General features: G+C 43.7%; 1 protein-coding gene across 3 annotated transcripts in view; it reads left to right on the top strand.

Annotated features, from left to right (window-relative positions):
• The window catches only part of DHX8 (DEAH-box helicase 8), a 107,402-nt gene that overhangs the window by 30,851 nt on the left and 52,155 nt on the right, over positions 1 to 24,396 (top strand). For all 3 annotated transcript variants that reach the window (XM_085872614.1, XM_085872613.1, XM_085872615.1), the window contains 5 exons: positions 6,882 to 7,085; positions 11,453 to 11,540; positions 11,659 to 11,756; positions 15,993 to 16,140; positions 21,094 to 21,275. In XM_085872614.1, the coding sequence (XP_085728740.1) occupies positions 6,882 to 7,085; positions 11,453 to 11,540; positions 11,659 to 11,756; positions 15,993 to 16,140; positions 21,094 to 21,275 (720 nt within the window). The remainder of the gene's footprint in view (positions 1 to 6,881; positions 7,086 to 11,452; positions 11,541 to 11,658; positions 11,757 to 15,992; positions 16,141 to 21,093; positions 21,276 to 24,396) is intronic.

Genomic DNA, 24,396 nt, shown 5'->3' on the forward strand with positions numbered 1-24,396 from the left:
ATAGATGAAAGGGGGTTGAACTCCAGGATGTGGATCTGCAAAGGCACGTTTTTCACAGTAACCTATGAAGTTGTTTGCCAAGACGGGACCTAGAGGGGATCCCATCGCTACACCATCGATCTGAGTACAAATTGAATCATTGAAACTGAACTCGACAGAATGGATCGCCATATTCATTAATTTAGCAAAGATAGACTCAGAGATTGGTGGAGGTCTCAAGTCACTAAGATACAGAAGTTGTGCACAGATTTCGATCACTTCTGACAGTGGGACATTTGTGAATACACTGGCTATATCATATGAACACATTTTTGAATTATTGTTTCGGTGTGTGACGGACCGTATGGCATTGGTGAAGGTGAAGGAATCTGCAATTACATGTTCTGAGACATGTCTGGTGCTTACTGCAATAGTTCACATTACCATCTGGTGAGTTCATGCTATGCAGAGCCAGTCATTGAAAGGATCGGCTGCAGAGAAACACTATCTTTATCAGTCTTTGGCAGACCATACATCCTCGGTCTTTGTGATCCGACAGGTGTAATTGTGTTGCAAACCTCCTTAGAGAGGTCTCCTTGTTTGCAGAGTTGCAATAGTCTTTTTGCCATTTGTTTCTCCAAACGAGATGTGTGGCCACAATCAGTTGTATTTCCCAGGTGTTGAAACTTAGACATATCGCTCAAAATCACAGCCATTTTCTCAATGTGGTCACTCTTATTCAGAATAACCAGGCATTCGTGCTGCACATGGAAATCAGACAAATCGTTTGGAATCCTACAGTAGGCATGAGCGAGATCAGCTAGTCTGGCCTTAAGTGCTTTGTTTGCTTCATTGGATACTGGTACGTGCTGGAACAGCTGAGCATACAGAAGCTCGAACTCAGCAAACACCTCCTCTCACTTGATGTTACGATTCTGTATACCGAATGTGAAACCATGAGCCAAGACAAATTCTTCTGTCACAGATAGTTTATGATCTGACAAATTGAGCGCATGTTTGGAGGGATTACTAATCTAGGAATCAAACCGTTTTTGTTTCAGACGGTCGATCGTATGTGAATGATTACTGTACGTGCCTTGCTCAGCTCGTTCATCAATGGAGGCAATGTAGTGACAAACGCAATCAAGTCAGAGACAGGAACTCACGTGCGATGTTCCATGCATGGTGAAGAGCATGGCGGAGAACGACCAGTCTGTGGTTTGTCCTGTTAATTTCATCCTCCATAAACATACTTCGACTGTCCAACTACAACTGAGATGAGAATTCTGGATCCTTTTTGCGATATAAACTGGAACCACTCTGTTACGAATACACGTCCTCAGGAACGTGTTAGACAGGACCGCGGTTCATAGATTTCCTTTCAATATTACGACATTATTCACATTCGAGAGTTGGGACGAATTGTACCTTTGTCTCAAATAAACAAACATTTGATTAGTATAACAAAATTTACTTGTGACCTGGTTTTTTTTTTTTCAGATTGTGACCGAAGTAACAAAAAGTTTTTATTTTTATAAACTTTTTAATCATAATTTGAATAATTTTCCTCCTATTTCCATTATGTTGAGTTGTATGGATATATTGTACATGGGGCCACATTTTATTAATTTGCACTCTATTCCTAAATGTTGATGGTCAAGGTTATAAGGCAGTTCGAACAAAAATATTGACATCATTGGATCATGGCCCAGTAAGTCACTGACGATCACCAAGGGTAAGTCTGGGGAGGCTTTCCCTTGGCGATCGCTGTGTCATCACAGACATCTAGTTGTGTTTGCTCTTTTGTCAATATCCTCTTGTATTATGCATGTCGAAGTATATTATTATGATTTTTCTGACTATATTATAAAGGTTTTCAAGCAAAGAAGTAAGATTGGCTTATTTATATCAGGTTGTAAATTTGAATAATACTTTCACAATACACAATGATATTATGTTTCCACATTTTGTCTTTATTGGCATATACACTGTTGCCCATAAAGTTGGAATAAAATATTTTTTTTACCACTTTTTATGCAATGTTTCTTACAGTGCGAGTTATTTATCATATGTAGGGTGTATATCGCCACACTACATGATTGATCAGTCTCTTCTGAACATATCACCATGAACTTAGTCCACAATTAACCCTTTACGAACTGTGTCCTTAGCCTGAAACGAAAAGGGGGGTATTTGGACAGCAGAATTAAGGATTTTGTGACAATTTTTTCCACCTCAGTCAGTTTTACAGATAACACATTTTTGGGTGATTTCATGCATCGAAATGTTCAATAGTACTGTTTTAAATGTCAATCAGTCACTAAATCGAAATAAAAATATCGAGTATGGCCACCCCTGGCATGAATCAATGCGTCAATACGTCACGGCATACTGTCCACAAGGTTGTTTATGATGTCAATGGGCAGAGCATCCCACTCATCGGTCAGAGCCTGAGCTAACTCCTATAGAGTTTGAGGAAGATTGTCCCTGTCATTGATGGCTCAGCCTAAGGCATCCCAGGCATGCTCAATAGGGTTCATATCAGGGGAGCGAGCAGGCCATGGTAACTGCTCCACCCCCTCTGCCTCAATAAATTCTCTCACTGCAGCGACCCTGTGTGGCCTAGCGTTGTAGTCTTGCAGCCGAAAATGATTTTGATAAACCCTTCTTGCGTGTGGAAGGCAGTGGTTTTCCAGAATGTGCAGGTACACGACGGCGTTGACGTTTTCATCCGGCACCACCAGTGACGTTTTTCTCCATAATGAATACCGGCCCATACCATCACTGAGCCGCCACCACCTTGAGTCGATTCCTGAATACAGTCATCTCGGAGGTTCTCACCATGTAATCGACGAACCCTTTGTCTTCCATCTTTACGGTCAAGGATGTAGCGGTTCTCGTCCGTAAAGACAACATGTCGCCAGTGTCCGAGCTGTAATCTTCTGTGCTCCCTTGTCCAGCGAAGTTGAGCAACTCTGTGGTGAACGGTTAGGCGTGGACATTTGGTCATGCATCTTGCTCGGTAACCATGTTGAAGCAATCTCCGATTTACAGTTTGGCGGGAAACGTTGATTACATAGTGTCTTCTCCACAAACGAAGAAGACTGCTCGCTGGCATTTTCCGGTTTCTATGGCACAGATTAAGCAGTCGGCGATCATCTCGTCTGGTAGTCAATCGTGGTCATCCTGGAGATTTTCGTGGCCTCAAATGACCCACCTCTCGATGATGTCTGAGGATTTTACAGACCGCACTCTGCGATATCCCGACGAAATAAGCGACATCGGCTTGTTTGTACCCTTCCCGTAAGAGTGCAAGCACTCTTCGGCATATTGACAATGCCGTTGGACGAGGCATAGCCTCGGGAACCTCTGTGTCAGTTTTTGTTGTAAAGGTAACAGCCAACTCTGAAAAACGTGGGCTCATTGCACACAGACTTGGAGCAGGGAAAAGGACAAAACATCAGACGTCTGGCCTTTTATAGCTCCCAACAAAAGGCTTTGTTATGTAATTCAAAATTTTGCATGAATTAATTTCACTTAGATAGTGGGGACTCATTATGTAATCTTAACCTGCTCTAATCTGATTACTGAGGTGCTCAAATAGAGTTTAGGATTGGGTTTGAAAATTTTTTATTCCAACTTTATGGGCAACAGTTTAGATAGGTTAATCCTTCTTTTTTTTTTTTATAAGCCTCAATACAGTTATGAAAGGAACCGCTACAATTAAACCAGATTTGTTAAATTAGGGGGATGTGGGAGAAGGTTCGTGTGTATGTGCGTGCGCGCAGCATTGAACACAGTTAACTTCCATCTGTATTCAGTCCTTTTCACCTTAATTTTACACTTTCACACTCGCATAGCTGATGTTGCTTCAGATTCCACAAAGTTATTATAATTATCTCCACACTTTTTTGAAAGAAAAAAAAGTGGGGGTGAGAGGTGGTGTATTGCAGTCAGCTCCGTTTGTCCGTCTGTCCGTCCGTCATGCTGTCTCCTAAACAGTTAAGCAGAAATTCACCAAACTTGGTTGTGATCACCATATTGGAAGAAAGGGCAAGAGCAGTATCGTTTTTGGCCCCGCACCTTCAGGTGGGGTCAGTTGGTCAAGTACCAAAAAAATTCAATTACAGGCACGTTTTTAAACATTTTTTTTCAATGAAACTTTGTACAGTATATGTAATCGATATTAGGGGACGCATGAAATATGCAACAAGTTTTTGGATTTTTACCTTCAGTTCATGCAAGTGGTCGATCGATGTATCGGCTCGGGCCTATATCTGGAATTTTGAGGTTATCGGCATCAGCCGATGATGGCGTCGATATAAAAAAAAAAAACCTTTCCTTCTCATGCTGGTAGAGCTCCCCCTTGTCAATTTTGGCATCTACAGCTACCTTTCAGGTCAGGTGGCTACTGCAGAACGTTAGTGAGAGTCTGCAGCACTGGATATGCCTATACTAAGAGGAAAAGGTAAGACTATATTCCTAGCTTTCAAATCTCAATTTATTTCATTCCCCACGGCAAACCAAGCCATGTTTTCCATGCCCACTGTTTGTGCTGAGGAACCTCCACAGACGTCACACATGTACGGGACTGCCTCGCACGCCCACTCTCGCACTGTGGGACTTTCTCAAACTACTTCGTATTATTGTTCCCACATCGTGGGCCTTTCGCGCACTCGCAAGCCGCCTTGTGACCATTCACACACCTTTCTCACACATGGGACGTCTCTCGGAGGCCCGGTGACCGAATTATATCGGTTATATTACATCGGTCATTGGCCCCCCTGCTCTCTAAGTATCAGTATCGGTATCAGCCCTTGGAAACCCCATATTGGTTGACCTCTACTTCATGCTCCAGGGGGTGGGGACTTAAGGTCACAGGGGTCAAAACGGAAAAGTTTTTTTTTCACTCAAAATTTGATATTGGGTCGTTCCTGGTCGAACATTTTTCTATCTTTCAACTTTGCTTTAGTTGGGAAGTGTGGAGATTTGTGATGGCACACCATCGACTTCGCTCAACTAGTCAATGCATTAAAAGCTGTGCTATTCGGGACTTTGGGACTTTGTCCCTGACGATTAATCCAATATGCTGCTATCTAAATGTCTCCAAAACATTTATCAGTCAATGCTATCTGATCATAAAAAATACTTTTGCTTCTCAATCAAAATCGTTCCTGAGATTGGCCCTCCCTCCGTGAACGTTTGAGAGCAAACCATTCGTGCAGAACTTTATCTTGCTGCTCATTCTTTGGCTTGTGGGGAGTATGGCGCTTGTCGGCAGCTTTGTCTGTCTATGATTTTGCATAAAATTCCAGTAACTTGTCCTTCTGCGCCTTGCAGGTGGTTGTCGTAGATGGTTGAGGATGCGGCGATGTTGTACTCGTGCATCAGCGCATTTCTATTTTCTTCCTTCTCCAGTCTCCTATGTATGTCAATCTTCTCTTTGATTGTGAGAACAATCCTTTTCCTATTCCCACTGGTAATGCTCAACAGGGTAACAGAAGCTACAATGTTTTGAAAGCCGAATGTCTTCTTCCCCTCGAGTTTTCACTTGCGTGTTTTAACCAAGATTTGAATGGTCGTTGGGCGGACAGAGCTGGATGCGTCATGGCGACGATTAGTACATGGATTCTTTCCCGGTTTTTTTTTTGGTACGTTGAACCTTGACTGGAAACGTCACTGAACGGCTTTCAAAAGCAAACAAGTGAGTGCCTGATGTTTTGAGAAGCCAAGAGATTTTCGTGGCACCTCCAGTGGTGTGGATTTATGACAGATGGACGTGTCTCTTGAACCATGAGGCTGTGACGGAAGTGGGTCGAGAGAAAAACCTCGTTTTCACAGCTGAGGTCGTGTCGACTCTATCGCGTGTTTTTTTTTTCTTTTTCTTCCTGTTTTGATGAGGTAATTATAATCGGTGAGTCAGTTGTGTGGTCATGTGTAAACAACCTAATCGCGATCCCTCGTGTGCCGGTTGGGAGAATGTGCTGGTTTTCTAAAGTGCAGGATAACACAGCTTTGACTGTGTTATTATGATGCTATTATCTTTATCATTATGCCGTTGTCATCGGACGACATTGACTGATTCATTTGTGGTTATAATGCTGACCTCCGGTAAATGTGTGGACCAGCGTCTCTTAGCCTCTACACCGCCCATGTGTTGGTATGCTTGTATACGTTCAATTTTCTCCAAACTTCCCTCGGGCGAGTATTAAGCAATTCTTGCGATCATGATGAATGGTGTTATGCATCGAATAAAGGTCACAGTTGGGCCGTATGGGTGTCGGGCACAATATCGCACATCACATTTGAAGCAGTGCCCGGTAGAAATCACGTATGAGGCCCCAAGGTTATATACAATGCATATGCAGTCCACATATAATCTGGTGGCAATAAAACATGGACAGGCAACAAGATACATCATTCATGTGTAAAGCCTCATTTAAGCACCTTTATTAGCTGAAGGTGTTTTGAAATTGTTCAATTCGGGAGTGTTGAAATGTGTTCGTACTCTGGTATAATTTCTTTATGCGACTACTATACATGAATCCACACTGCCCTGACCATGAGTACCAAGTGGTATGGTCTTCTTGAAGGTTCCTTGCAAAATCCACTGACTTTCCAGTCAATTTAATGGACGTCAAGCTGCCAGACAGTTTCTTTCCTTTTTTTCCCTGTTTTTCTCTCAAATCCCCCCCCCCCCACCCCCCAAAAAAAACTCAAACACTGAAAAATTTCATGATTTTGTAGTTGGTGTTATTAACAAGAAATTATTCCAGTTCTTTCAAAACCATTTTTTCATGCGATCACACACACCTTGAAAGTTCAATATCTGTGTACTGAGTACAAAGGCATTGTTTCTGTCTGGCTCCCTTTATTTATGTTCATGTTAATGTTCTCACCAGGATGTCGAGCAAGAGACTGGTGAGGACTTGAACCCCACACGGAGGAGGAACGTGCTGCCTGACGTGCCTGCTGACACAGCTGCCCGTAACCCCGATCGACCTTCTCACTTGCCTTTGGTCAGCGCACCAGAGGTGGAGGATGACATCCTTGCACGCAAACGACTCACTCGCATTTCCGACCCTGAGAAGTGGGAAATTAAGCAGGTGAGAGGGAAAGGCTCGAGTACATTTGAAAAGATTGCTTAGGTTTGTGGAAATTGGAATAATGGTGAAGATAATTTTGATATATCGACAAGTTTGTGAATCCACGAGAATGTCACACCATCGACTCTATTGTACCAGTCACACGACATCCCAAATACGAGTTTCCTGCACTTTTCTCCACCAGGAAAGTAATAGGAAACGTCTGGTTAAACAATGCAAAGGTGATGTGTGTGACGGAATTGCAATGCAAATTTACGGACTGAAAAAAGGAAACTCTAAGCACAAAACTCAGCCTTGGCACTGTATACAATGGATTATTGTTTGTAGGAAATATTGCATTCCAAACTGACTATCAAAGATCAACAATCATGAGTTTAATAACCCTACATAAGAAATGGGTTGAGTCTTTCATGAGAAAATGTGTTATCATGTCTCCTGTCTTTCCATTCCATGAACAACCAGTGTTCATGTACACATGCATTACATGATTAGACCCGACTAACATCGCAAGCTAACCTGATTTAACACCATAGCTGAATGCATAAATTTTTTACTCCTCAAGTAGCAATCGCAGCAACTTTCAAGTTAGGACGCCATGAAAAAATACGAAAAATAACCCGATTGATTTGGTGATAGAAACTCTCTTACTCATAGTAGTTGAGGGATAGTTGTCAATATATGACCTCTCAAATGAACAGCGATTGATAACAGGCTTCATACCATGCCAGACATTCACAATTGCTGTGGAAATGGATTGGTTTAAAAACGAAAAGGTAAACGGATTGTTCAGTTTGCATCCATTGATCAATTGCAAGTTTGGGCCACAGGTACCAAAATTTCTTGAGGGCGCAACTGTAATGCTGATGCAGTGCCTCCTTTTACATTAGGACAGGAACTTTGAACTTGGTCAGGATGCCAGTGATCACTAACCAACTCTTTTTTTTTTTTTTTTTTTTTTTTTTTGAAAAGCACTGGTTTTTTTTTGTTTTTTCATATATATTTTTTTTTCTCAAAAAAAAAAGAACATAAATATGTAATCGAAAGAAAAAAATAAAAAGCTAAGTTATCCACATTTTTTAAATGGAAATTGTTTAGCCTTACAAAGAATATACATTTATTATAAGCAAGGATAAGTTAAATCTAGAATTTTAATGTAACATTTGGTACAACCAGAATGGACTGGCAGGGTAGCTTAGAGGTACGCATATTCACCTCTGAGATGTCTATCCTGGGTTTTAATCGCTACCCAGTTATAAATTGTCCTCCGGGTGTTTCTCAGGCAGGGTGATTCATCAATGTGTGTGCCGTCCTTCAAATGGGCATTAAACTGCATCCCGTCTGCTGGCAATAGTTGTTAGATGTTAAATATCCCACACTGTATGATGCGAAGAGTTTGCGGATTATTGCCGGCACCATTAGCAAGTTACACAATTTCTGTCCTGACCATGAGTACCAAGTGGTATGGTCTTCTTGAAGGTTCCTTGGTACAAGGTTAAACCGCTTCCTATCTCGGTGTGTGGTTGCTGTCTAGGCAGATATTGGTGCACTATAAACTAACTAGTTTACCCCAGGTAGTTTGTGTTTCATGTGATACCTACACCTTCTTTGGATACGATGGGGAACCGACACACAACCAGAATTAACCCACTACCTGCTCCCTCTTTTTTTTTTTTTGTTAATACCCTCATCATACAGAGGTAGAATTAATCATAGTTGTTACTCGTTTCATATGAAATTGCAATTTTCCAACTGGACAATTTTTCAATTCTTGGATCATTTGAAATGTAAAACAAGATGCAAGCACATAGCACCAGCACACAGCTTACACTTTTTTCTTTTTCTTTTTGTACACAATGTCAAGGCTCGTATGACAGCAAACACACAGAACGTGCAACAAGGGAAGAAGGAGACAAGAAGGGTGGGAGAGGGAAGGAAAAATACAGTGGGGAACAGAGACATGAGATCTGTGGAAAGGAGAGGGATGGGGCAGGGTACACAGGGAAAACAAGATGGACATGACGGACTTTCTGGAAGGAAAGCAGGGAATTTGAAGGAGGTGGGTTTGGGGTGGATTAACGGGGGTAGAAAAGATCATGGTTTTGGATGGGGAAGATAAGAGATGGTGGTGAACAGCTGTTTTGAAGATTTTGAGGGAAGAGTGGGATTGAAGAGAGTGTGGGAGTTTGTTCCAAAGGCGGGAAAAAAGAGGAATAAAAGTGTGAAGATGATTAGTGATTCTTGATTTTGTTAGTTTAACCTGAAAGGGGTTGCTGGTAGACCTTGAGTACCCTGCGGAAATATGGGGGGGGGGACATATTGCAGACAGAGCAGGGTTGGCGAGGGCAAAGAGGAGATGGTAAAAGACAGAAAGACCACCGACCTGCCTGTGATGAGAGAGAGTGATAGACCCAAAGACTCAGCCTCAACGCGGGAGATACCAATGATTCAAAATGTCTTGGTTTCCACAGCGCGAAGCCGAAAAAAGGTGAGAGGCGGGAGCACCAGCCCAGAGAGGAGAGCAGTACTCCATCAGGCTGTGGACGAAAGCTTTTGTACATGATCAGGAGCTCAGGTGTGCAAAGGAAGGACTTTGCACAAGAGAGGATGCCCAGTCGGTGACTGCCTTTGAAGGCCAGCTTGGAAATGTGGCTTTCCCAGGAAAGATCATGGCAGATTGTGAGACCCAGAAGCTTGAACGAAAGGACTTCTTCAAGAGGATTGTTGAGAAAGTAGATGGGAGGGTGTGGGGAGGAATGGGGGTTACCAGACATAGATTTGTCAGGATTGAAAGACATGTTCCACGTGTTGGACCAGCTTGTGATTTTATCCAGAACTACAGAGAGTGAAGAAGCTGCTGCCTGCCGATCTGAGGGATGATAGATGTGGTACAGAGGATGACAGAGGGTGGAGTGATCAGCAAAGAGATAAAGAGGATTTTCCAAAGAGTCGGAGAGATCATTGATGAAAACCAGAAAATGAACAGGGCCCAGAACGCTCCCTTGAGGAACTCCAGCTTGGACAGGAAGAGGAGATGAGAGAACTCCATTTAGAGTCACAAGTTGACTGTGACAGGAGAGGAAGTCTGCAAGCCATGAGTGGAGATGGCCTTGGATACCATCGGAAGAGAGTTTGGTGAGCAGGGTAGGGTGCCAGACCATGTCAAAATCACGCAATATGTCTAGGGATATGGCTCTGATTTCATGTCTGTCATTGAGGACTTCCATCCATTGTTGGGAGAGCAGAAGCAGCATATCCAGGGTAGAGTGTCCTGGTCTGAATCCCAAACTTACCTTCTGGAGTTATGTGAAAGGAAGGAAATTACTAATTTGTAAAACGATCATTTTGAGTGCAAAATGAGTAGAATAGTTTGGCGATATTGAGGTAAAACAAAACTAACGCAAGGGATAGTTTGGTATGCAGGAATGCCATCGTTCGACCAACCCCTAATAAAAGGGGAAAATTGTTGTAAAATGGTGGTTGTAGTGTTAGTAGTAGTCGTAGTAGTCGTATTCTGTTATCAGTATATTGTATATTTCAGTTACCATCATACAATTGAGTTTTAGATGGGATTTGAGTGTTTTTCTTGGTTTTTATTTTATTGAAGGCAAAAAATTTTTTTTTTTTTCGTTTTTTCATTAAAAACTCAAGTGAAACAATAAACCTGTTGTATCAAAAAATGGTTAAAATTCATTGCAAATTGTTGCAAACCCTGCTCATTTTACCCCTGATTTGGTAACGTTCGTTGGTAAGATGAAAAGCAATGTAACATTATCTGTTTGGAACTGAAAGTTGCTGTATATCTCAAGTATTGACTCCTTATTTGTAACTTGTTCAATGCACTCAGTTTCTTGTTTAAGAACTTGTTCAGCAAATAAATGAATGATTAAACGAGCAGAATATAATTAAAGTACCACAGTATAAAATAAATGGAAGCCTTTTATTTGAAGCAACTTTTACTTAATAATTGCTTTTCTTTCCAGGGAGCATTTCCATGTTTCAGGTTGTGACAGACAGCATTTGCCTATTGTGTATATATATATATATAGACGATGAGGGTGGAGGGGGGGTGGGGGTAGAGATTTTTTTTGCCTGTACATGTGCTTTGCTGCAAGAGGTTTACTGACCCCTGATGCACACTGGGGGATTATTATCCATGGGCCAAAATTTATTTGCCCTGCTACCCCCACCATCCCCAACCTCCATTCCACTCCCCCAAAGCTGCTCCCTAAGGGAGCAGGTGTTTCTCATTGCTGAAATACTTCTCTTCAAAGTATCAAGTGATATGATTTGTTGAGCCCCTGATTGTGCTTCATGATATATTTCAAACCTGTTTGTACTTCTAACTGGACTGCTTTTCTGTTATTCAGATGATTGCGGCAAATGTTCTTCCGAAAGAAGAATATCCAGATTTTGATGAAGAAACAGGAGTTATGCCAAAAATCGATGATGATGAAGGTTTGATACTTTTACTCATTGTTCTTCCTGTCAACTTGAGCAGAAGGATCTTATCAACAACCTCTGGGATGTCTGGATTGTAAAGTCGATGATGAGCAATTTGCTTGTCTTCCTGCAGATGAGGATGTGGAGATAGAGTTGGTGGAGGAGGAGCCACCCTTCCTACGAGGACATACCCGCCAAAGCATGGATCTCAGCCCTGTAAAGATAGTAAAGGTGCATACCATTTTGTAATACACTGATTCAATCTAGCTATTACAATAATCTTCTGGTGTTCTAATAGTTTTCCCCATAATGATGATGAAAAGGATGTTGTTTGATTGATTAATAATTTGCATTAGGTATACAGAAGGATCAGACTGACATGTTTGTACCGAGGTGGCGTACTTACTTCAGAGCTATCTAGTCTGGATTTCATTCTCATCCCAATTATAAACTGTCGGATTTGTGCTTTCCAGGCAGGATATTGCATCACAAAGTGTGCCATCCCTCGGATGGACGTTAAGCTGGGTGCTCCATCTGCCAGCACTAGTTTGTGGATTTAAAGGTTCCACGGTGTTTGTAGAAAAGATGAGGCGAGTTTTCGCCAACACTGAACAAATTCAAAATTCCTGCACTCACCACTGCTGGGAAGGTAAGGGAAAATCTCCCAGTGTAATCCTTGCCATTGGGCTGCTTTGGCTGGAACTTCACCTGCCTTCGGGCAGAGCACCAGACAGAAACCTGTGGGTAAGAAGTGACAAGTCTAAAAGCTGCCTTTTAAAAAATAAAACCTTGTTATTAACATCTCTAGTATAATTTGCACCAAACTAATTAGCCCGTCCACCTGTGCAGCGGGAGACAGAGTTTTGCAATTGCGTATGCATGCATGCGTGCGTGTGTGTGTGTCAAAATGATTTTCCCATTTGTGCTTTTGTCATCAAATTTTTAACAAATCTTCATTGTCAGAATATGGGGAACAGTAATTAATGTTTTGCTTCTATTTTTTTTTTATAATTTGTTTTCGTCAAGTTCAGTTTGAGTACAAAGCGGATGCTTACGGGCTTTGCATTTGGAGATGCTTTCTCGTTAATGCCGTATTTTCCCGTGTATTAACCGCGCTTTTTTATCGGTGGAAAAAAGTTAAAACTCGGGAGTGCGGTTAGTACACAGGTATAGAAAAAAAATCGGTATTGAATACAATATTTTCAATGCTGAATTTCAATTATATTCCAATTGTCGTACATATACCAGCACATCTACATATCGGGGAACTTTTAGAACTTTCATAATTATGTAAAAGTATGTAAGTACAATTGATCCTGGTTGCACGTTTTTGCCCATTGAGTCATACACGATAACCCCGACACGCAGGGCCGCCATCGCTACTCTTGGGTCCTGGATACAGGAATGTTCCCAATGGGGCGGTCTCGGCTAAGCGTGCATGGAGTACGCATATGTCTACACACATCGGTTGATCGATCGGTTGGCTCCTATGCCTACTGTCATCAGGTTCCTGTCAATTCTGATTGATTGATAAACAGGAGTGAGGATTGATTGACGGGAGGCCCATGCCCTCTATGTGTACTTTCTTATCTGACCTGATGAGGTGCAGCTGAGTGCAGCTGCTAAGTATGCACCGGTGAATGCGTAGAGCCAATCGGTGGGGTAGAACTTCCCAGCTAACACAACATGCAGACTATGATATACTCTACGATCAAGTAATTGGACTTTGATTTTACCCCCAAAAGGTTTGACAAATACAAAACAGATTTAAACGTTATGATAATTTTCTGCTTCATTTGGATTTCAAACTTAAAATTTTGTGCTTCTTAAAGTTAATGTACAAAGGTATTTAGATCCAGATCAGAAATTAAAATGATATATCTCTTATAATACCAAGTTTGCACACTAAAAACTCGGCTCACTGTCACACGATCCTTATGAAATTGCTGTGGCACTTAGCGGACATGCCAACAGTTTGGGAAGTCTTGGCGTTCCATAGTACCACTTGCATTTTGCACAATGTGTATTTTTGTCATTCCCCGTGTACGGTCTGTTGTTTGCTACCAGCTATGATGTACTGCTATCCTATGCATGTGCACGGGTATCGGTAGTATGTATATATTGTTGCGGTTCTAGAACCGCATGCCTCCAAGGCAATCGCATCCAACACATAGTGGTCCGCGACATATAGTGGCATCCAACAACATATAGTGCTTAATGGTGGATCCGCGTGCACTGTACGGAACACAAGTGTGTGGGCAAACGCGAGCGCTGGCCACGTGCTCGAACGCAGACCCGTGCGTTGCTCGCGACACTTTATTATCGTACAGAGCAGGGCACGAATGAACACATCTTACCGTCTGTGCATGGGTTTGCCATAAGATCTTCCCTTTAGTCCTCACTGGCGGCCGCGGGTGTTCTCCACGGACGGTGGCCGTCTCCTCGCCTCTCCGGCCAGCGAAGCCGCGATCAGGCAGGGGCATGCTGTACAGCTCGGGTCGCGTGGCGCATCATGGAGCAGCCACATTGACTAGCGCTATCCGGGGATGCCCGGGTGGGCATGTGTGGCCGACCCTCGGGCACGGTCCAGGAGTTCGTGCAAGGCAATTCATGTCGTGGAGTTTGGTGCGGGGCAATGCACATCATGCTGTGAGGTCAGAGCGAGACAATCTCACAGCTTGGGGCTATCTTGCCGGAAGTGGAGTGGAGCTGCTTCCGGCCATTGCGTTTGGCCACACGGGGGCCGGGGCCAATCAGAGCGCCCGATTCGGGTGATGACGCATCGCTTCAGGGTGCCCCCCCCCCGCCCTGGACCGCGGGGTCTATAAAAGGCGGATCGTGAGGCCGTTTATCTCTCTCTCTCTCTCTCTCTCTGTTCTGCTCCCGCACGCGCTGGATCTGGTCATCACCTTCGACTCCGCCCTCTCAACTCAAGTCCCTCCTGCATGCCGATGGTCACATCTCATTCTCTGGACCGACGCCAGCTGCACGTAGTGCCACGAAGCAAGAGATGACGTGCCAGCTGTCAGGGAGGTATTGCACAGCGGAGCATCCCCCCAAGTGTATTGGTGGCGCGTTCAAGCAATCGTGAAAGGTACCGAGGGACCGTTAGCCTCAACTCCTCTCCTTTCTCGCTTCAATAACCCCTCTTCATCCGTGCGCGCGCGCGCGCGCTGGCCTGGCGCCTGTCCACATTAGTTAAGATTGCAGAAGATTATTATTATTATTTTGGGTTAAGTCTGCTTTGTGTCTGCTTTTGTAAGTTGCTTGTACATTGCCGCACCTCTCACAGTTGTTTCTATCCCTGCATTACACACCCCAATAAAACTATTAAATGTGCCACATACCTTTCCTCGCCTGTTTGTAAGTAAATTATTATTAGAAATGTTCCCAGCTTGTTTTTGTCTGTTCTTTCATTGATCCAGCATGGTCTGAATCCTAGCTTAAGCTGCTGTCACACCTTGACGATTTAGCCAGCGTATGCCGATTTATGAAAAATTTGTTGAAAACGCTGGCACACGTAGAATACGTTATGGGTACGTTTTGTATACGTTAAGAGCACGCTGAAAAACACTGCCATACGTTGTAGTACGCTGGCTTTAAACGTTGTACTTTTGGGTTGTCCTCAAATTTTTGCATGCTTGAAATTTTACGACTTATGCCGGCATATGACTCGCACGTTCCGCTATGCTGGCCATAAGTTGTAGGCACGTTATGCGATCGTTGACATACGTCGACACACGTTACTTGTAAGTTACTCATAAGTCGAAACGCGTCGAGGTAATGTTTAGCGTACCCGAAACTTATTTTTAACCTATGAGTAACGTTTTGTAAGCACGCTACACGAACGTTGTTCACACTTCGCAACACGTTACTTGAAAGTTCCTCATACGTCGAAACACATCAAAGTAATGTTTTTATACGTTGCCATTGCTGGCTAAAACGTCAAGGTGTGACAGCGCCTTTAGCCGGGACTTTATTCCCAACGATCCGTTCCTTTTAGCCGGTACATCCTTGGCAGTGTCGCTCGGCTGCATCCGATCCGGTAAAGTGATCTGGTTCGGAGAAGGCGTACAGAGGGCATGTTCCCCGGTAATTATATCACGCGAGTAATTAGGTAACCGGGTTAACCCATAGACGGGAGGACCCGAGGTCACGCAGTTGAGTTATTAGCGTCCACGGTCGGTTAACGACCCGCCGCGTCACGGAATTATCCGTGTGCGACGGCCTACAATTCCGGGGAGTCTGGTGGGAGCCGAGATAGCTCCCCCCCCCCATAGTGGCCCTCTCACCTGACCCCCAGCCTGCAACAATATATTTTTTTTTAAGGGTGAAAAACAGGGGTGCAGTTAATACACCGGAATATACGGTATTCGTTGTTGTATTTTATAAAGAGAATGAAGATGTATTTTTGGGGTTCATTAATTAAAGTTTGTTGACTAACCTATCAAATTTAATGCATTGTAGAATCCAGACGGTTCGCTTTCACAAGCGGCAATGATGCAGAGTGCACTTGCAAAGGAGCGTCGGGAGATGAAGCAGGCCCAGCGTGAAGCAGAAATGGACTCTATTCCCACGAACCTCAATATGCATTGGATTGACCCACTACCAGATGGTATGCTTTGTATCTGCAGAGGCAATTGGAAAACTTCTTAGGGATGTTAAACTTGACTCTTCAACATTAATTTTGGTTGTCAGACTGTATGCTTTGTTGTGTCTGATCATCTATTGATCATTTATGATTGGTCATTGTTTTTGTATATCCTCACACCTTGTTTTGAACAATTCATAAAGGCAGACAAAATACAATTGCAGACATTTTGCAGTTTTTTATGCCTCCCCTGATGAAGTCGCCGGAGGCATTATGTATTCAGGTTGTCTGTCCGTCTGTCTGTGCGTCCGTGATAGGTTTTTATTCATGAGGGGAAGCGCTCCCGTTGCTCCTGAACACCCGGTCCTGAGACCACTAGTTGTGGATAGCTATGTGGCTCAGCAGGTTGCGAATCAACCATGAATGCCGATTGGTACAGCCAATCTTGGCAGGGTGTCTCAACTCCGCATGATTACCTTACCTTTGGACGACGGTATCAAGGGAGGCCCAGGCCCTCTATGTGTACTTTCTTATCTGACCTGATGAGGTGCAGCTGAGTGGAGCTGCCAAGTATGCACCGGTGAATGCGTAGAGCAAATCGGTGGGGTAGAACTTCCCAGCTAACACAACATGCAGACTATGATATATCAGTGGAGGAAAAGATGCAACAAACTGGGTACATGACAATAACAAATAATTTATTTACAGAAATGGCGAGGAAAAGTATGTGGATATGCAAGCAAAAGTTTTAATACAGAAATATATGTACAGCAGGGAAAGGAAGGAATGGTGAGGTGCAGCAAAAGAAAACAGTTATATTCAAAAGCAGAGATATACCACTCTAAAACTTCCATGATCTCATCTTGCTCTCTCACGACAGGTGCCATCAGAAATGTTCCCGAGGAATGTTAGATAGTTCAGAGAGAGGAGAGAAAGTTCAAGGTGTTTGCGACCTCTTTTTACACGGCGTGGTAAATGTTGCAAACCGAGTTGCTAAGGAGGAGGAGAACTGATGGTGTGTCGTCAGGGGAGTTGTGAAATGAGGATGCTCTGCAAGCGATGGGCTGATATGCAGAGAGGAAACTGCAACACATGTGGATCATTGGACCCGGGCAATCGCCAATGCTCTTTTATTGCGTCCACAGTAGATGAGTCAAAAAATTAAAAGAACATGTGAGGAGATCGGCTTATCGAAGTGTAAGGAGGTCTGTCCATTTAACTGCTGATGGATTAATACTGCACTCGGGCTGGCACCTAACTCTTCTGCTCTTTCCACACTCCACCGTGGACTCCGTTCCACCGGCAATGGCATGCCATGCTCCCCTGTCCTTTTTGGTCACAAAAGGCCGTGGTGGTCACCGGTGGTGACCATAGTTGAATGATGGCAGCATCAGCATAGCGATGAGCATAGTGTAGTGAGTTTTGGTGTGGTGGTAATCGTGGTTGAATGATGGCAGTGTCAGTCCAACCAGCGATAGCCAAGGATTCTCCAAAGAAACCTGGAACCGAAGGAGTTATGTCTCCATCTCAGATCCCTGATCAGTGTCCAAGTCTCACATCCGTAGAGCAATACTGGAAGCACCCAGGACTTGAAGAGTGACTTTCATCCCACCACACAGGTACCGACAGCACCACACCCCATGATCCAGTGAATCCATGACTCCCCTGCCCTGACCCAGACATCTTTTGACCTCTGGCTCTCAGCCAGCAGAGATATGAATATCACTGCCAAGGAAAGTGAATCTCTCCATGACCTCAATATCCTCGCCACAAACAGGTACAGACAAGATAGCTGCATCGAAGATGTCATTGAAAGCCTGGATCTTCCTTTTGACCCAGAAAACCCGTAATACCAGAGGCTCTGACTCCTCCGTCAGCACCTCGACGGTCCCCAAAAGGATATCTAGAGTCTCTGCAAAGATGACTGCATCATCTGCGAAATCAAGGTCAGAGATCTTGACACTCCCAGGCGATGCACCACAGCTTCATCACTCCGACATCCAACCCAGAATCCAGTCTATACAAGCGCTGAAAAGTATGGGGGCCAGTATACATCCCTGACTAACTCCAGTAACAACTGGAAATAAGTCAGAGATGGTCTCACCATCTCATCTCACAGCTCTCGCAGCACCAGAGTATAGTTCAGAAATCAGATTGGTCAGTTTTGCTGGCACCCCACGAATATGGACAATCCTCCAGAGGGCATCCCAATTCACTGAATCAAACGCTTTGCAGAGATCAACATAGGCTGCGAGCACCCCCTGCCGAAACTCTCGTCTGCGTTCGGTGAAGACCTGAAGAGCAAGGATACGATCAATCGTTGACCTCTTTGGTGTGAAGCCTGCCTGCTCTGGGCCCTGGTGCTCAAGCAGATGGTAGCGAACCCGATCAATAATTATCCAAGCAAAGACCTTGCCTGGCACTGAGAGCAGCGTCTACCCTCGGAAGCTGTTACAGTCCTGGCAATCACCCTTCCCTTTCCAGAGAGGGACAACAAGGCCCCTCTTCCACATTCTTGGGATGATTATTGTGTTAGACGGAGCACAGAACTGCATGCAATGACACGAGTACTTCATTTCCACCAGCCTTGAGAAGTTCAGCATCGATGCCACAGATCCCTGAAACTGTACCCCATTTCAACCGGTTCACTGCAGCCTGTGTTTCCACAAATGAACGTGGTTCACAGCTGATTGGAGGGTCAGCAATCGGGATAGTAACACCCGTGACATCTAACTTGACAGCTGGTGGATCAGCCTGGCACAGCCGCTCATAGTAACCGGCACAGTGGGCCTTCACATCTGACTCCTCTGTCAAGAGCTCACCACCCTCCGCTCCAACTGCAGTACACCGAGGGATAGGCTTGGAGGAACGCAATGTGCAAATTCCCATGGAGGCAGGATGAGAATCACTTGACCACAGGTGATGCTCTACCCCCTCACAGATTCCTCGCACATAGGCCTCCTTGTCCACCCTTAGCACATGTATAGTTTTACACCTCAGCTCCCTGAACAGCTCAGTTCTGCCATTCAGCCTGGCCCTGTGACTGGTCAATGTTGTCCAGGTTCCCATGAGAGACAAAATTCTTCTTCGCCCTACGGTGAGTTCCAAGACATCCACCGGCAACATCAAGGATGGTGGTCTTGAAGGCACTCCATAACTCTTCAGGATTTCCCAAAGCACCCAGACCCCCCAAATCCCCACTCAGCCTGTTCACAAACTCCTCAGCTTTCCTCTCATCCTTGAACTTGCCAACATCCAGGCTGGGATGGTACCATTCTCCTGGATTTAAGGTGCAACTTCAGAGTTGCTCCAATAAGCCTGTGTTCGGTATTGAGGAACTGCACACTGTGGTCGACACTGCAGTTCTGGATCATCCTCCAGCGACAATCAATGAGCACATTGCTAATCTTCTTTGCCACACCACCAGCGTTGGAATACCAAGTCCAGCGATGAGCCTGTGGGCGCTGAAACTACGAACCAGCCACTCAAAGTTGATGACTTGTGAAGTTTGGATATGCCATTGCAAACATTGAAGGAAATAGTGACAGTGTCAAGTATCATTCAGCATAATACCTGTGATTTGAACGTTTTGCTCTCTGCCATGACAATGGAGGGGCCACTCTAGTGTGATGAAAATGAGTGAGGACAATCATCATAATTACACTTGTCACAGGGTAATGCATTTGGATCCGGTTATTAGTTTATCTGTCTGTCCACACATAATGTGCTAGCGTAGGCCACAAACGCAACGAGATGATGGCCAGTATTGCACGTTGTCTTTTTTTCAACTGAGTACTTATCAAAGCCTGGTGTTGGCTTAATGGTTAGGGTGGCAGGGTTGGGATCTTAGGGTCCTGAGTTCAAATCACACTCGGTCATTGAATTAATACCAGGTGGAGTTGACTCAGCCTGTCATCTTTCCGAGGTTGGCAAAATGAGTACCAGCTTGCTGGGATGATTGAGCCATTCGAATATCCCGTGTTAGAGTGGTGACGCGTCCAGGATCATGCCCATTGGCCCTCGAGACTGCTACAGCAGCACTGACACTCTGTACAGATGATGGTCCCAATGGATGGATGGATGTCTCTAAAGTGTGTACAATTAGAATGTGAGTACATTTATATCATACGTGCTATTGGAATGTGAGTCATCTATAAAGTGTTTACAATTAGAATGCGAGTACGTTTATAAAGTACATGCTATTGGAACATGAGTATGTCTGTAACATGCATACGATTCAAACTTGAATCTGTACAATAAAACCGAAAAGGTTTGTTTGTCTACTGTAAACCCGTAATCCCAGGTTTGTTTGAACATAAACCAATGTTGTCAATGCATCATCTACACACCACACAAACAAACCAGCTCACAAACACCACACAAAACAACTTTTAGATGAGGTTTGCAATCTCTGATTGTTCTTTCTATTTATTTATTGTCTTTTACAAGATTGAGGCTCATCGAAGATCAAGGTGATGGGAGTGTATGAAATACCGTTTGGCAACATTCGGACATAATAAACAAGGGAATTAATCAACAGACAAAAGGAAAGGAAGGGGAGGGGAAGAGGAGATAAGGGAGAAGGAGAGGGGTGAGAAAGGAAAAATGAAGAGAGAAACACAGCAACTGTAAATTAATTGTATTAAGTTATGGTTAATCGAGGTAAATAAGATCACAGGTAAGGTTGGGGATGGCATGGTATGGTGGTGCACCGCCTGTTTGAAGCCCTGAAGGGAAGAGCGAGATATAGTATAGTCAGGAAGGGGGTTCCAAAGATGGGAGAAGCGAGGAACAAGGGGTTGAGTTGTGGAGTCAGCCTCGATTTTGGTAGTTCAACCAGCAGGGTTGACCAAACGTTTTCAATATATATCAGATGGTGAGGGCAATAAAATATTAGTTTAAAATAGGAAATGGTTCAATCAGGTGACCAAGAAAAACATTTCCCTCCCCCCCACCCTCCCCCCACTTCCCCCACAGTGGATGGCCGGCAAATCGCTGCAAATATGCGAGGACTTGTCATGATGCCCCAGGACATGCCAGAGTGGAAGAAACATGCCTTTGGTGGAAATAAGGCATCATACGGAAAGAAAACTCAACTCTCCATCCTGGAGCAGCGGCAGACTCTTCCTATCTACCGTCTTAAGGACCAGCTCGTGCAGGTGTGTGTGTGTCAGCAGTGTGGTATCCTCATGATTGAGAAAGATCGATGGTGCCACAGGTATGTGACATTAATATGAAGCAGTTGTGTACTTTGTGATAAAATATTAAGATTTTGCAGGATGCTACATAATTAATATCCAGATAAGTTATGAGGGGTGGCTGAAAAGATGCAAGGCTTTATACATCAGAAAGGAGGTGATAACAAGGAGATCTGATAGAGATGTTCAAGGTAATGAAGGCTAATACAAAATATAATGTATTCGAAGCACAGACTCCTATCGAGAAGAACTGGAACCTCCCATGCTTGGAGTTTGTAACGAGTCTGAAGGATTAACTTGAGTCCGGGGCTAAAATGACTTCCAGAAGGGCTAGAGACACGATCTCGGGATCCATATAGGGGGTTTTGAGGACAGCTAGTTCAATAGTGTCATTTTCAACACCACCTGAGGTCATCTTCAAGGTCAAAAGGTCAAATTACTGAATTTTGGTATTTTTTGCCCGATTTTGTGTCTAACTCATAAACGGTGAGAGATGGCTGATTGTAATAAGATGCAAGTGTGTCGAGCTGTCAAAGTTTGATATTTATTGTCATGTATCGTATTACATAAACATTATATGCATGTCACAACACTATGCCTATTACAACTATGTCTGTGTCTATCACTAGTTGGAGAGCTTTTCTTGCCTCCTGAGGCATCCCAAAGCCTTTTCTTTGTCACTTACATTGAGGACATGAGCTTTCAATAGAATGTTAGCTAAAGTAGTACATGCAGCATTACTACTAGCTAAAGGTGCATCTACAGAGGACAACAGCTCGGCAAATGAAATCGGCAATGCATTTTGGTCTTGTCATACAAATTATAGGCATTATGTACAAAAAAGACGGTTGACATAGTCGGCACACTCAATCCACCTCTATTCAAATTATCTAGAAACTCAGATGACACCTTGTTACCATCTTCATCATCAATGATCTCCTCCATACTAGTGCTATCGCCATATTTATGAACAAGGTGTCCGGCCAAATAAATTACTTTATGCTTAAGGGCATCGTCAGACCCCAAGAGATCCTGAGTGTCTTGAGGAGTAATCTCGTCAATGAGTTCACTTCGCTCATCTGCATTTATGGAAGTTGTACAGTTCTTGTCGCAATCAATCACACGAGAACTAGATTCGGGCATAATGTCATGCTTAATGAGTGTTTGCAAATTTACAATTTTAGCTGCAGCCATAATGTCAACTACGTCAATGTAGAAGTTTCCACCGCTTCTTTGCCTGGCTTGGCCGAAAAAACTTTTCCAAGGCTTCATCTGCAAATATAGCAGGAAGAACGTAGTCAAAGTCTTTCTCCGCCAGAAGATGCAGCTGCGACAGAAGGAAGGTGAAATGAGGAAGCTTGTGTGCCTCAGTCATCCAACAGAGCTAGCTTATTACAAGCTGAAGAATTTCCTTGCTTGTGCATTCATAGATGTTTACCTGGTCAGTTATGGATCTAATCTGGGACCATTTTGAGAGCAGGCTGTTCTTCTGCAAAGGAAAAAGTCGTTTGGGCACCTCAATGCCATCTTTCTCAACTTTATTCAAGAATAGAAATCCAAAAGGTGAGTGAGCATGTTGGAAATGAATGAACTGCTTGACAGTTTGTCCAGTAGCATCAGTTCTTGATAGGTAAAGGTTTTCCTGGTCTTTTATGACGTGAAAGCCAGGAAAATAGAAGCTGATTTTAGCACATAAGTGGTGGGAAATCTTGGATATTGTCTGCAGCCTCATCAGCTGCCTGCATCTTCTTAGCTCTTGATTCTGACGTAGAAGATGATGTTGGGCGTGGGGCTGAGGTCACCTGCTTCAAAGCTGATTTCGGTATTCCAGGAGATATTGATGGGGGTTATTTGGGTCGTTTGCCACCCCAAACTGACACCCAATCACAATTGAAATGTGTCTCACAAATATATATCTCCTTTAAGCACCTCAAGCTTTCTTTCTCATTTGGCATTGCCAATATCCATCTCTCCCTCTCCTCAGGATCTTTTGGGAAGGATATGACCTTTACATAAGGCGTCCCATCATAGTTTCCTCTGCAACGACGTGGCATATTGTCACCAAAGCAGGAAACAACACAAAGATCCTGTGAGATCACCAGCTGGACAGTTTCTGAAAGAGAAACAAACAAAACATACATTAGTTAACGATGATAGAAATCAGCAAGTAGGTGCAGTAGGTGCAGTAGGTGCACAATGTCATGTTTTGTCATAGACTTTACAAAAGTTTTCCTCTATGAGTTAGACACAAAAACGGGCAAAAAATACCAAAATTCAGTAATTTGACCTTGAAATATGACCTTTTGACCTTGAAGATGACCTCAGGTGGTGTTGACTATGACGCTATTGAACTCGCTGTCCTCAAAAACCCCTATGTGGATCCCGAGATCATGTCTCCAGCCCTTCTTGAAGTCATTTTAGCCCCGGACTCAAGTTAATCCTTCAGACTCAAGTTACAAACCCCGAGATCGTGAGGTTCCAGTCCTTCTCTATAGGAGTCTATTATTCGAAGACAAACCGATTAAATTTTTATTCAACATCCGTTGACTTCATTGAACTCTGTGTTTCAATCTTTATGGGACATTAAAATTGTTTCCACGTTGTTAATCTTCATCGTTTCAGTCTGTTCTTCGCCAAATCAGAAGATTTCAAATATAGAAACAGATAATAGTTACTAGGGGTTGTCTATATCAAAGAAGCACAATCCAATGATCTTGTAGCATCGTTTTTCAAGTTATGTGCACAGCTTGACAGTGATTAGCTATATCATAATGGATCACGTGTGGCACACGTATTAGAAATCTCATTGCAAATGCCACTACAACTTTGTGTTGATATACCTGAAGGAGTGCACACAACCCTAGAGTGTACGCGGTGCAGTGGAACGCAAGAAGCACGCGGGCCACCATCTACTCCACTTTATTGCGCGACCAGAAGCACACTGCTGCCACCCCTAGCGGGCGAGGCATGATGTACGAAAACCCAATCACGTGACACAGCACACTCCTCCCCTCATAAAATGACCCGTCACACGATGAACGGACAATCACAACATGACCATCTGAAACCCATCAACACTCAT

This window comes from Eptatretus burgeri, chromosome 3 (assembly GCF_056783735.1).
Source record: "Eptatretus burgeri isolate ZD-2024b chromosome 3, Ebu_testis_v1, whole genome shotgun sequence".
Classification (NCBI taxonomy): domain Eukaryota; kingdom Metazoa; phylum Chordata; class Myxini; order Myxiniformes; family Myxinidae; genus Eptatretus; species Eptatretus burgeri.